Consider the following 15,058-nt stretch of genomic DNA (forward strand, 5'->3'; position numbering starts at 1 on the left):
GACTAATATGACACTACATGTTAATGATACTTCATTTTTTTAAAAAATCACTTGATTATCCATATGAAAGCATCAATATATATTGAGTTTTCTGATTATACAGGTGCCCCAGGAGGGCCTTGGAACTGTGTGTTCAGTTCCTCAGGTCCTCAGTGGTGCTGGCTCCCAGGGGCATGCTCTAATAATGCCCTCCACACCATGATTCTCAGTGGAAGCTGATTATCTTGAATTTGTGCTGCCTACTCAGGGAACATTTCTGTGTCTCAGAGCCACCCTCCAGATGTAGTCCAACAGCACGGGCTGGGAGGGAGTGCTCTGAAGTCACCTCATGACTTCTCCAAAAAGCACACGGTTCAGAGCAGCTGGACATGTCCATGGGTCTGTGTGCATTATGATTCAACTTCCCTCATTCATTTTATCAAAGACCAGACAGAAGTGACAGGTTCTGTCAGTTCTCTGTAGACACAGCCTGAACCACCATGGAAAATTCACTTTTCTGGGATTTAGTCCTCTCACCATTAATTTAAAGTCTGGAGAGCAATTTCATACAAATAAAAATAATTATCTGAACTCTCTCCAATAAGACAGTGTGAAAATCAGCTTTAAGTTTTCCTCAATTAGGGATGAGATAAAGCCAAAACACCTTTTGTGGCAGATTAAACTAGAGTTAAGTCCAGATAAACAGACTGACATTTTAAATATTATTAATGATTGAATGAATGAAAATAATCAATTTACATTATTATGTTTACTATTTAATAAGTATTATGGTAATAATAATGGAAATAAAAGGTGAAAGAATAACCCATCACTCATCATCTCAAGATTTAAATCCTCTTCCATATCTTTTCTGTATAAAATATGTAATTTTTATCACTGCAATTATAGTTTCATATTCTGCTTTATGGTTTCATTATTTTCATAAGATTCCTTTCACATTGCTAGATATTTTAAGTATATGTCATTTTCAAACGATTAATGATACTCCATGGGGTGAACCTAACAAAATTTGTTTACTTATTTCCCTATAGCTAGGCATTTGTTTTATCCCATTTTGTACTAATTTAGGCTAAGCTATATGGACTATATTTATGCACATAACTTTACCATCCTTATTAATAATTTATTTAGCATAAATTTCCAGAAATGAAACTAATGGATCAAAATGTTTTGTGAATGTTGTGTTAATTTACACAGCTACAAGCAAAATTTGAATGTGTACACAAAATTTATGTGTGTACAATGTTGGCTTAGATATTCAAAAAACAGTACTTGGGGGTTGTTCCATCTGCAGGCTTATTTGAAAGATCAGGACTGTTCCAGCTGTCTACTGTTTTGATGGGTTTGATGGACCTGAACATTCCAGCTCTTAAACTAGTCAGCTGAAGTCAGAATGAAATGATTACTCTTGAAAACTCTCAATTCTTCACTAATCATTTGAGTAAGTGGTTTTCATTGTTGGTGATGATGTAGTGGTAAAATGTGTGTTTTCTGATTTGGTTTGGAAATGCAAACCCAGTGAAAAATCCTCAAGACATTCTAGAGTCAGTTAGTGGAAAACACACCTCTAACTAAATGAGGCTTTGGGGAACAACATTCCTTGCTTAAAATCCTGGCTCTGCCTCCTGCTGATAGTGCAGGCTTGAGAAAGTTGCTTAAACTTTCCAGGCCTCCATGTTACCCACAGATGTAATAATCCATACTTCTTTATGGCTGGTGTAAGCATGTAAAAATCATGGCTCAATGACTGACACATGGCTCAATGACTGACAATGACAATGACTGTGACTGAAGTGCACAACAAATGGTAGTTATTAATATTATTGGCGTCCAGAATAATAATAGAAGTGATCAAAAGGCTTATAATGTATATTTTAAAATATCATGGTGACAAAAATATTTCAATGTGTATAAAAAATATGAGAATCACTGTATTTTATATAGGAATGTTCAGTTACTCACCTATGAAGAAATCCAGTAGTAATTAATGTAATAGGTTCAGAAACCTGGCAATGAAAAAATGGGATAAGGACAATTGGAATAAGTACAAGTAATAAAGCAAATAATCAGGGACATATATAGGCTACCATAAGCTAAATAAGCCAAATTATGCAATGGAAGAATTAAAAACAAAAACAAAAAACTTGAAATTCAAAAGTGCAGAAGTCACTATTGTTTCTCTCAACATCAAAAATGATTTAGGCATTGTGTTTAATTTAGGCAACCAAAACATACAGATATTATAAAGAAATTAAGGTTTATTGAGGTGAGTAGGAATGTGTTGAAGGGCAATGGAAAACAGGCTTGCAAAGACAAGGTTTAAAATGTATTGGTGTTCAATGTCAGAAGACAGAAGCTGACTTTGTTACTCCCTCCTAAGCCGATCTGTCCTATTAACAAACCAGGGAATATAAAAGTAATAGAGAAAGCAAGACTATGGCTGGATAATATTCCACTGTATATATAAACTGTTTTTTTAATCCTTTTATGATAGGAAAAGATAGTATTCAAGAGGAAGAAAGGGAAAGGATAGGACCTGAGGGAAAGGGAAATGATGAGGTCCCTGCGTGGGGAAAACACATATTTGTAATAATTTTGGGAGGTCCCACACAGAAAAATCTCTCAGGCTTAAGATTCCTGTTAAAAATGTAACAGACATCTGGGTACCTGGGTGGTTCAATCTCTTAAGTGTCCGACTTCGGCTCAGGTCATGATCTTGCAGTTCGTGGGTTGGAGCCCCGCATCGGTCTCTGTGCTGAGTGCTTTCTCAGAGCCTGGAGCCTGCTTCAGATTTGGTGTCTCCTCTCTCTGCCATTCATGCTCTGTCTCATTGTCTCTCAAAAATAAATAAATGTAAATTAAAAAAATAAAAATTAAAAAAAAAAAGAATGTAACAGACATCACCTACTCCTCCTCAGGTTCCTCTCAGGAATTTGACAGTCAAAATACCATTAAAAAGTAAACCATACAAAACAGAAGAGACTCATAAATATGGAGAACAAACTGAGGGTTGCTGGAGGGGTTGTGGGAGGGGGATGGGCTAAATGGGTAAGGGTCATTAAGGAATCTACTCCTGAAATCATTGTTTCACTATATGCTAATTTGTACATAAATTTTAAAAAATTAAAATTAAAATTAAAAAAAAGTAAACCATAAAACTTGTGCTATGTGAGGGACAGTATGACCAGTCTGACTCCTCACACAATGGAGTCGAGCCAATCAGGAATGGACAACCCAGCACCTAGGGCTATCCAGCCAGTAAGGGTAGAACCTGAGAAAGAACAAGGGGTAAGGAGGTCTGACCATAACCTTATAAAGCAAGGACCTTTTACTATAGTCTTCAGGCCTTCACTTTTGAATGTCCCCTCTCTGTAAAGAGAGCTTTCCTACTATTCTTCCTTTCTGATCTTATACTCTAATAAACTTCTGCCTGCTGCTCATTCTGTGTCCACCTCTTCATTGTCAAAGTGGTGAGACTGTGAACCCCAGGGGCTAGAGGTAAAAAATCCTCCAACACTTTCATTCAATGGACACTCAGGTTGTTTTCATATGTTTGCTATTGTGAAAAACACTGCAATGAACACAGAGTGCAAGCATCTGTTCAAGATCCTAACTTCAATTCCTTTGCATAAATACCTAAAAATGGTATTGCTGGGTCATAGGAGCTGGGAGTATGAATGGAGAGATGGGGCACAAGATTTTGGTTATTCATGATTAATAAATTCTGGAGTTCTAATGTGTAACATGGTCACTATAGATAACAATACTGTTACCTGGCTAATTAGCTTGATTGTGGTGATTATTTCACAATGTACACATATATCAAATAATCAAGTTGTGCACCTTAAATAATATAATAAATTTTGAAAAGACTGTGGCTGGACATAACAGCCAAAGGAGACTCTGGAATGCACCAAAACAGCCCCCCTCTTAAGGTAGCTTGGGTTTCCACGTGCAGAGAACTGAATCATATGATTTTGTGGTATATTGTCTCATGATTCCTCCCAGACTAGAACAGCTCAAAGATATAGTCCACAACTCCCACAATATAAGCCCACTCTTGGAGATACTAGTAAGCATTGTTGGATAAAAAAAAAAAAAAAAAGAGTAGGATCACATATGAAAAACAGAGATACCATGTGAAAAGCAACAAACAGACTTCCCTGATTTAGTTGTAGACTAGTCTTAAACATAAGTCATGTACATGTAGGTTATTCAGTGGGATTATTCAGTGGATAGAGAGCAGCATGCATGAAGCCTGTTAATCACTGTTATCTCACTTATAGTTCCTTTGATCTCGGGTTACATCATAATAATGGAGACTGAGGATAGCTGAGGCTGAGGATAGAAGAACCATGATAAAGTAGAAAGAAATATGAGGGAGTAGAGAAAACGTACCAATGAAAAGCTGACTTCATGATCTTAGCTATGGTGATGCCCACAGCACTTTAAATATGAAGGGAAGTTTGACAATGAGGCAGACAAAAAGATCATGAACTTTTGGAAAATAAACTCATATTATTTCATTTCCCACTCAAAATTCATGGTGACATCAGTGTGCATAGATACAACAGTTGCTGGTTGTACTTTTTCTGTGTCCTAAACAATAAATGAGAACCTATCTCTGAAGTATAAATATATTACAAAATACGGTCCACATCCAATATCTCATTACTTGATTACTTCATTTTTTTTTAGTCAACTGTACATCAGAGAGTCAACTGTTTACTGCTGCCAGTTGAATATGCACAGATTATAAAGACTATTGTGCTCTCACAATTTATAATTTTAATTAATACAACAACAAAGTAAAGTGAATATTATTATTCCATATTATTATCTCTACTGTTAGAACAATACAGCAGTGGTCATAAAATCACAGAAAATAGCCTGGCAAGGCCTATGCTTGATGAAGAAAAAAGATTCTTTATCTATGGTCCTTAGCTTACACACTCTCCAGGACTATTTGAGCACTTGGAACCTTGGTACAGGTAAGACCTCAATATATAAATGATAAAAAAAGAAACACAATAGTTGCTATTAGATCTCTTAGGATCAAAAGTAGAATGTTCCATAAATAACTTCCATCTTTAAGAGTCAGAAGACCAATAATGCATCAGGACATGATCAGTGGTAAATAAGTATGTTTTGAATGAGTAAAAGCAAGAATTAATAAATAAAATTCCTCAGCAACAATATAGGTTTAGGTCTGGTTCAAAAATAAAGTTGTCAGATTTGGGAGCCTTTACTGAATATAAACTCAGTGCTCCTGAGCAAGATGCTTTTCTTTTGAAGTCTCAATTTCTATATCTGCAAAATGGAATAATAATATTCACCCTACTTTGTTGTTGTATTAATTGAAATTATAAATTCTGAGAGCACAACAGTCTCTATAATCTGTGCATATTCAATTGATGTACAATCTGATGTACAATTGCCTAAAGAAAAAACTGAAGTAATCAGGGAATGAGATATTGTATGTGGACCGTATTTTGTAATGTTTTTTATACTATTCAGAGATAGGTTCTCATTTATTGTTTAGAACACAGATATCTGATGATTTTTTTGAGAAATAAACCAATTTCATTGTTTTCACTCAACTAAATCCAAAATATCAATTCATTAGGCTTGTGTAGACACAAACACCAAACAGTCATGTTGTGGGGGTCTGTGCATATTAACATGACCTAAATTCCCACATATATATCTAGGGCTAGCAGAGTGCACATAGTACATGCTGGCCACATGGTAGACCATGGAGGTCACAGGCTTCACTATGACACAGACTTGGGATCACACCCCAAGATGATCTTCAACACTAAGCTGGTTAACCTTCTGAACTTCTATTTTTTATGTGTAAAATAATGATTTAGTATCTCTTTTATTATATAAGGATAAAATGAGATAATGTGTTAAGTGTTTAATGCAAAATGAAAGATAAAAAAATATTAGTTTGATTCCCACTCTGATTACTCTTAGAATTGAGGAATAAAAACCTATTGCCCTAGGACACAAAATAACTAAAACTAAAATCAACTTCAGTAGATATTTTGAAGGAAGGGAAGACAGTAGGGAAGGAGGGAAAAGAAGGGAAGGAAGCAAGGAAGGAAGGGAGGAAGGAAGAGAGGAATGAAGGAAGGAAGGGAGGAAGGAAGGATGCTTCTCCACATCTCTAACTGCTGACTGGGGAGCAGTTTCCCCTAGACACAGAGGTGACGTTATGTTGATCTAACCAATGATATCTAAGGCCTCTCACAAATACCCTTTGTATATAAGGCTTTGAAAAAATAATGTGGGGGCCCTGGAGCTCCTGCAGACATAGCATTATGGCTGAGGAAGTATTCATGTGTTTTTCCATAGAAGCCATCACTTGTCCAGAAACCAAGAACTTTATCTCAGACCTTGATACTTGTGCTTATTTGGAATTCTTTTCAGTCTATATCATGTCTCCTTTTTGAAGCCATTTAATTGCCTACACAATTTCCTAAGAAATATTTAGGAGCCCGCAAGGAGATAATCACTGGCTCTCAGTTTTGGGAAACATCCTGTCCCACTTCAGGACCTCAAGTGTCCACACAGGTAAGGAGCTTGTTCCCCTATTTGTAAAGAATATCAAAGAACAAAGAGCCACAATCTTCATCAATCAGTTATTTTAGAAGAAAACAAACCTTCTCTGCTAGGACATCCTTCCTGTAACCCATCTCATTTTATATTCATTAATCATAGGGACTTTGTTAAAGTGCTAGTGGGGGAGAACTAAGAAGTGTGGTTAATTGCCCTTCACCTTCTTTCTCTTGATCGTATATAAGAAGTTTCTTTAGATGTTTCCCTCTAGATTTTATTTGAGCAGAGTGTATAAATTACTTGGATTGTAGTTAAAGTAGGTCTACTAACTGGCATTTCTACAATTAATTAGTTGAGTTACACTGGCATTTGGTGGCCAGTTGCACAGCACTGTTGAAAAGGTGGGATTTCAGAGAACTATAAGAATGTTGTCAAAACAAAATGACATGGCACAACAAGTAGTGGCTTCTGGTCAGACTGAATTTGAACCCTTCAGTCTTGTATTTGTTATCTCTGAATCTTGGCTTTTTACTCTGTAAAATGAAGATAATACCTAGAACACATGCATTTAGCACACTGAACACAACCCTGGCACATAGTAAAATAGTGGGTAGAAATATTAAAGCCATTTGTATATCTAGATGAAATCCCAATGCTGTGTTAAGCGGTGGAACAAAGAGATTTTACCTCTCCCCAACCACTCCTCCCTGGCCTGTTTTAACAGCTGACAAAACTGCTCGCAGGTCAGTCACTCTCATTGTCTCCCTTGCACTGAGTCCATATTTTAGCCATGAACATCAAACAAGTCTGCAGAACTTTGGAAGTTTCATCAATAAAATAGTCCAATAGCAAGAGACCACAGAGTGGCAGTTTTTCCTTCATAGAGTCTGAGCCACATCCAGGAGCCACCACCACCCCTGTGTTATAAAAGAAAAACACCCGCCAGCGCTTCTGTGTATATCTCACAAATCTAAATACTCATCAGAAGAATTGACTGTGCCAAGTTTGTCCATTGTTTAGGAAACACCTGACCATGTCTGTTTGGCTCCTATAAAACCCAGCTTAAGATTGTTTTAATGCTCTAAATAAACGTGAATTTTCACTACATCAAAAGCTTCTCCTTTAGTCAATTGTATGAGCTTTGGCCTTTCCCTTCACTTCTATCATGAGTCTTGTTCATTCACTTAATCATTCAACAACCTCATGCAGCTGCCACAATATGCACTATTCATCTTACTGCTCCATGGGGTACAGAATAAAAATACCCTCAGGTAACATAAATTTAGGCCATAATTGCCTAGGAAGCCAACACAGGAGCAAACTTTTCCAATCTTGGCACTATGGACGTTTTGGGCTGGTTAATTTTCTGTTTGGGGGCTATCCTGTACACTATAGGATGTCTAGAAGTATTCCTGGCTTCTTCCCACTATGTGCCATCCCTACTTCTGAGTTGTGACAACCAAAAATGTCTTCAGCCACTGACAAATATCCCATGGGTGAGGGGGAAATCACTCTGGTCGAGAACCTCTGTGCTACAGAATAGTGGTTCTCAAACTTGAGCAAACATTGGACCAATTGGAGGTCTTGTTAAAATGAGTTCTGAGCCACCACCCAGAGTTTCTGATTTGATAGGTCTGTGTGAGGCCTGAGAACTTGCATTTTGAGAGGTGGCTGATCCATTTTTCTCTAAGGAGACCTAGGTGTTAGCCATTGGCATATTTGTTATTCCTCTGCCTGTGAAATCCTTATTCAATGGTTTCCAGATTTGTCTGATTAGAATCACCTGGAAACCTTTAAACCTTCCAAAGACCTAGCCATAACCCAGACCAATTAAATCACTAATTCAGAAGATGGGGCACATACATCAACATTTTTGAAGCTCCTTAGATAATTCCGATGTGCAGATTTGGGGACCAAATATAAATGCCATTACCTCATCTGTGATTTGAAGTTTTGGGGCTAAGTAGCTTATGGCTGCAGCTCACCCTAATTATTGTAACTGTGGCTAAGTCACGCTGTAGAAAACAGGACTCTAGGGGGAAATGAGAAGCTATTAGGGGTGCCTTGTTGAATGGAGATGGATTATGGCCTCAGATTTCACAGCTTTCTATATGGACTCCCCAAGGGTCTGTTTCAGTTTCTGAGCCACAAGCTCGAGCCCAGGAAGGACATGAAGGAGAAAAGTCAATAAGAAACTGAGCCTTCTAATGGAGACTGCACATTGGGACAATGTGAGGTGAGTGAGAGAAAGATGAGAGGTCGAGAGATAGGGAAGTAATTTAAAAACTTCACCCCCATTTATGCAGCCCCACAATTGACAATGGGCAATTCCACAACTTGTCTTCTGTCAAATTTTCCAGCATTTAAAATCTCTGACAATCTGAAAGTTGTTTGATTTTTGTTTTTGTTTTTCAACACTATCTTTCTCCATAAATGAGATGTCTTAAATTGTAAAAATCATTGTGTGCTCTACTTTAAAAGAAAAAAAGTGGGGGACTGTGTGGTTCAGTTGGTGAAGCATCTGACTTCAGCTCAGGTCATGATCTCACAGTTTGTAAGTTCGAGCCCCATGTTGGGCTCTGTGCTAACCACTCAGAGCCTGGAGCCTGTGTCGCCCTCCCCTCTACCTCTCCCCAGCTTGTTCTCTCTCTCTCTCTCTCTCTCTCTCTCTCTGTCTCTCTCTCTCTCAAAAATAAATAAATAAACTTTTTTTTTTTTAAAAAAGCAGTTAAACTGTAGGGGAGTAGAAAAAAAAAAACATACCAGTAAGAAAAGTCATAGGGAGAGAGAATGAAGACTAGGTCTAGATATACCTAACAACACAAAATGTGTTGTTTACATTGAAGATTTCTTTTTTGTTCATTCTAGTGGTTTTCCTATGCCTACTGGGTACTAGTTCACATCTAAGTAAGCTAGAGGTGGCAGGAATAGAAAAACATCCTTTTCCTCCTGGGAATAGTCTAAAAGAAAAGGAACCATCCTATTCTGAGACACACATGTGCACACACATGCACTTTATACACTGCAATGCAGATGGGTATGTGTGTTAATATTGAAAAAACTGCCATGAAAAGAAAAATCAATAATGTCAGAACAAAGAATAATTTCTAAGAATAATTGCTTATGCACAGCTCCACAAAGGGGGTGTTAAATTCAACTGGCCATACCAAAAGACAGCCATAGAGGTAATAGTGTGTATGTGGGCAATCACACATCCGGGGCCATATGAGCTGCCTTCTGTGGAGAAATATACTCTGTGGCCAGAGTCCTTAGTCACAAGTAATACCCAGTGTAGATGGAGAGATCCAGTGTGCATGGGAGGAGCTCTTCCCATCACAACAAACACAACCCCTTCCAAGGTTTATGAGAACAAAATCTGTGGAAGGGAAATTTCCAAGCGAGAGGCATTAGGAGTTCTTTGCAGGTGGGTACAATTATTGATTATATGATTATTTTGCAGAATTAATTTGCTTAAGTGAGGAAGAGAACTCTTATAACATTTACTGAATACCTATCATGCAAAAGGCATAACCTCAACATTTTTCTTATTCAATACTCATAACAACCCTGAGAAGTGAGTATCATGACTCATTTTATATAGAGAGATAAGCAGCAGCTCAGGGCTATAAAAGTGGTAAGAGTTGTGTTGTTAATAGCAGGTGACAAACAGCATATTCTTCCTGTCTGACTGTGCTGCAATCACTCTACCTGTATTAACCACTATTACTCCCAACAAATCCAACAATTTTGAGACAAGGAACCTGAAGCTGAGTAGCCTAAGTTGCAGAGCTGGTGGAGCTGGGTCTTGAACCCAAGCAACCTGACTCCAGAGACTAGGTCCTTACTCACAATGGCTTAAACTTGGTGAAATCTGCAAAGAACATTCAGCTGACTCTGGGTCAAATTATTACAGATTCTGAACATGTGAGTTCCTATTGTGAGTTCCTTTTGCTTTTGTGGAGAAGAAAGGAGGAAAAGAAAGGTAACTGATAATAGAGCTCTAGGGAACAGGTCTTCAATCAGGGGTAATTTTCCCCAGCAGGGAATATTTGGCAGTCTGCAGACATTTTGTTTGTTTGTCACAACTGTAGGGAAGGCTATTGGCATCTAATGGGAGAGTTCAGAGATGCTGCTAAATGTACTGCAGTTTATAGGGTAGGCTTTCATAGCAAAAAATTATCCACAGTAAAATGTCCATTATGCCAGGCTTGAGAAAGCCTTCTCTAGAACAGTTAGGAGGATTTTGGATCTTGCCTGGAAGTTCAAAAATTTGTTGATCGAGGCTCATGCTGCTTATGGATAAAATTGGGATGATGGCTTAGGTTTCCTCCACCTATAAAATCTCATGGTTATGAGACTTTTGAGATACCAAACAACACAAAGTTTGCCTACAAGGTGACAAAACAGGGAAAACATGAGAAAATTCTCTTCAGAGGAATGTTTTCAAATGCACCTGGAATCTTGATTTATGTCAGGTTGTGGTTATTATTACCATTAAGAAGGTAATCTACAGTTTGCAAAAGGCGGGGGCATGCCACATCATACAGGGCCACAGGGGGAAGGAAGCATCAGGGTTGGTAAGGAGGCAGAATTAGTGAGGGGAAAACATAGGTAAAAGTTTTACTGTATTTTTTGTGGGAAGGACTGGGTCAGGCACAGCTGAGCACGTTTAGGATTGAGTAGTTTGAATAATTTTAGTTGGCTTTGAGCTATGAGGTTGTCACTAGTTGTCTGGAATCTGTCCCTGGGGTGATTACAGCAGAGGGATAGTGTCCCACACTGATAAAGAGAGGCAGATGAGGGGGGGTATGTACTCAGGATTTGTTGGTTTTAACACCGAAGACATTAATTCTTGTAAGTTGTTCACTATGTCTATGAATTAGCAAATCTGAGAGGGGCAGTCCCTTGCAGGGTCTGCAAGGCCTCAAGATGTCAGAGCATCATAAATATAGAAACATATGCAGTATATTATATCTTCACTAAAAGCTCATGTTGAATGTTTAGGTTTAACACTGTTAACTTCTTGTGCTCAGCTCTGGAGACAAGCTTTGGGATGGGCCCTGCTATAGTCTGAACACATTTGATTCATTTCTAAGGAATCTGTATGTGTGGCATGAGCATCCTGGAAACAGTGATGTTTAAGGCCCTATGCATAGCAAGAAATTCCAGGATGAGCACTGTGGAAAACCTTTTCCTGGCAAAACTTACTGAGATCTAGCTGTGTGAGACCTAGGAAAAAACCTGGATTCTAAGCTCCTATATACTTTCAACCAAAAGTTATGCTTTCATCCCAAAAGTTCTGGGCACTGGATCTCAGCTCAGATCACATATCAGACTAGCCTGGGAGCCTTAAGAAGCAGAGGTGCTCAGGGATCACTGCCAAGAATTAGATTCAGGGAAACCATAAACAGATGACCAAAAGATTGCAAAGCTCTGCTGGTGATTTTAAAGGATGTGCAGATTAGGGCCACAGTCTATCACATCTCTGACATGTTGTACCTCCAAAACACTTTGCTGCCCCTCCAGTCCTTTCTCAGTGACCCAATGGTATCAGCCAGTCCCAACATTCTCTCATATTCTCAACTCATTATAGAATTCTGGGAAGTTCATTTTATTTATCTTTCATTTAAGCCATTTGTTATCATACACAAGCCCAAAAATATAAGCTAGAATTCAAAACATTCCCTAGGATTTTGGGTACTGGAACCAAGAAAGGCAACAGGCCATGAAGTCTCAGGGATTTTGAGTAGTGGGAAGTTCTCTGCCAGCTGTCTTACCATGGAATGTGTGGTCTGAGTTTGTCCCTCATCCACATCTTCTAAAACTGCCTTTGACTGACATCTTTCTCATCATAGCATAATTTGACATTCACAGAGATTGACTTTACTTGAAGAAAAGTAATTTGATAAGGGAGAATTTTAAGGGCCTCTGATACTTCCAAAAGCAACTATTGAAACTGGTTTACGTACTCCTATTATGAAGTTCACAGATTTATAATGAGTCCCATTCTCTATCAAACAAGTTTATAAACTTCTTCACATGAGGTAACAGTACGGGGGATGAGGACAACGGACTTCCAGAAATCTACTTAAGAGCAATTCCTACATCTGAGCACAAAAGGCATGTTTAGGACTCCTGGGAGTCAAGGCGACAAGGGAAAGATGGCATGGCACAACCTTGCTAGCTGATAAAATGCACCTGTCAGCCATAGAAAAAGATCTCACCTATTTCTAAGAAAAATTCATCACATGGATCCTCATGTAAATAAGAATTTTGAAATATATAATTCATATATTTGTAGATCTAGTTCTTAGATTAGGCATGAAAGTAAATGTTTTATTTAAAAAATTTTTTTCTTGTGTGCATATTTACTCATTTGTGTATTATTAGAAATATTGCTAAGTATGTATATTTCACAAAACATGGGCGTTCTAATTTTTTTTCATGTTTATTTATTTTTTATAGAGAGCAGGGGATGGGGCAAACGGGGGGGGGGGGAGAGAGAGAGAGAGAGAGAGAGAGAGAGAGAATCCCAAGCAGGCTCCACACTGTCAGTACAGAGCCTAATACCAAGCTTTAAACCACAAACCATGAGATCATGACCTGAGCCAAGTTCAAGAGTTAGATGTTTAACTGACTGAGCCACCCAGATGCCCCAAAACATGGAGTGTTCTAATGTATTGTGGTTCTTTTTCTGGCTTTTTACAATGGAAACTTTGATCATCAGTTTTTAGTCTTTCCTCTTTTTTAACACATACATTTTACATTACAAGTTCTCCTCTCAAGGCGCCTGGGTGACTCAGTCAGTTAAACATCTGACTTTTGCTCATATCATGACACACAGTTCCATGGGTTCAAGCCCTGCTCAGGCTCTCTGCTGACAGCTCAGAACCTGGAGCCTACTTTGGATTCTGTGTCTCCCTCTCTCTTTGCCCTCCCCTGCTTGCATTCTGTCTCTCTCAAAAATAAATAAACACTAAACAAAAATGGGAAAAAAGTCTCATCTAAGCACTGCTTTGGCTGCATGACATGTTTTTTTATAGTACTTTTTAATCATGAAATAATGCCAAACCTATAAAAACTTTAAAAAATATTAGGAAGAACTCCCACAGCCCCTCTGTCAGCTCACTTAATTGTCGCCGTCTGCTGTTTTCATCCATCACTCCACTCTCTGACTCAGAGTGGATACTTTACAGCCCATGATGAGTTGGTTTACTTCTTCTCCCACGAGGCTTGGCAAGAGGCAGGCAGAGGGCCCTGGAACCAGTCCTCCACCGGCGGCTTTGTCCTCACAAGCCTTTTTGAGAGCCCAATGCACCTGTTCCTCTTCATCATGGTTGTGGTAGTCTACACACTTGCCATGGCTGGCAACACTGCCATGGTTTTCCTGATCTGGGCAGATGCCCGGCTCCACACACCCATGTATTTCCTCCTCAGCCAGCTGTCTTTTCTGGACATCTTCTTCACCTCAGTCACCATCCCCAAGATGATAGCAGGCTTCCTCTTTGGCTGGACTAGCATCTCATTTGTGGGCTGTGGAGCACAAATGTTTTTCTTCATGTTCTTTGGGGCCACAGAGTGCCTCCTGCTGGCCCTCATGGCCTATGACCGTTACGTGGCCATCTGCAACCCTCTGCGCTACCCATCACTCATGAGTCATCAGACCTGTCTGCTCATGGTGGCTGCCTCCTGGCTGGGAGGGTCTCTCAATGCCTCCATCCAGACTGCACTGACCCTGCAGTTCCCCTATTGTGGCTCGAGGAAGATTGCACACTTTTTCTGCGAGGTGCCTTCACTGCTGAGGCTGGTTTGTGCTGACACAGCCTCCTATGAGCACGTTCTTTTTGTGACAGGTGTGGTAGTCCTTCTGCTGCCCATTGCCTTTATCACTATGTCCTATGCCCTCATCTTGGCAGCAGTGCTTGGGATGCACTCTGTGGAGGGGCGTCGGAAGGCCCTAGCCACCTGCTCCTCCCACTTAACAGTTGTCAACCTCTTCTATGGACCCCTCGTCTATACCTATATGTTACCTGCATCCTACCACTCTCCTGGCCAAGATGATGTAGTGTCCATCTTCTATACAGTCCTCACACCCATGCTGAATCCTGTCATCTACAGTCTCAGGAACAAGGAAGTGACAGGAGCAATGAAGAATGTCATAGGGAAGTGTGGGATGGGTAAGATTGCTTAACACTCAGGAGAGGGGGCCTTCCACCTCTAGGACATCTCTGTGGCTTCAGGAGCCCATTCTAGGATTTTCTCCTGAGAAGAGAAGTGGAGTCCCAAATCCACATAAATGGAAGTGAAAAGGCAACCCCTTATTCCCCTCCATCCACTGCCTTTCTCTTCAAAGAGTTGTCCAGATTGTCAGTGTCCACTTTTCATTCCCCTACCTCACCTCAACAAACTCCAGTCTGGTTTCTGTTCCAGCCATCCCTTGTCCAAAGGGCAATATTTCATCGCCTCTGTCACTAAATGTCCAAAAGCATCTCTT

General features: G+C 39.4%; 1 protein-coding gene across 1 annotated transcript; it reads left to right on the top strand.

The window, feature by feature from the left end:
* Positions 1 to 3,204: 3,204 nt before the first annotated feature.
* Positions 3,205 to 14,755, top strand: LOC115510728 (olfactory receptor 2Z1-like). Its single transcript, XM_030310926.1, has 2 exons — positions 3,205 to 3,288; positions 13,745 to 14,755. Exons 1-2 carry the CDS (start codon positions 3,205 to 3,207, stop codon positions 14,753 to 14,755), a joined length of 1,095 nt encoding a protein of 364 aa, XP_030166786.1.
* The last annotated feature ends 303 nt before the right edge of the window (positions 14,756 to 15,058 follow it).

Source organism: Lynx canadensis, chromosome A1 (assembly GCF_007474595.2).
Source record: "Lynx canadensis isolate LIC74 chromosome A1, mLynCan4.pri.v2, whole genome shotgun sequence".
In the NCBI taxonomy this organism is placed as follows: Eukaryota; Metazoa; Chordata; class Mammalia; order Carnivora; family Felidae; genus Lynx; species Lynx canadensis.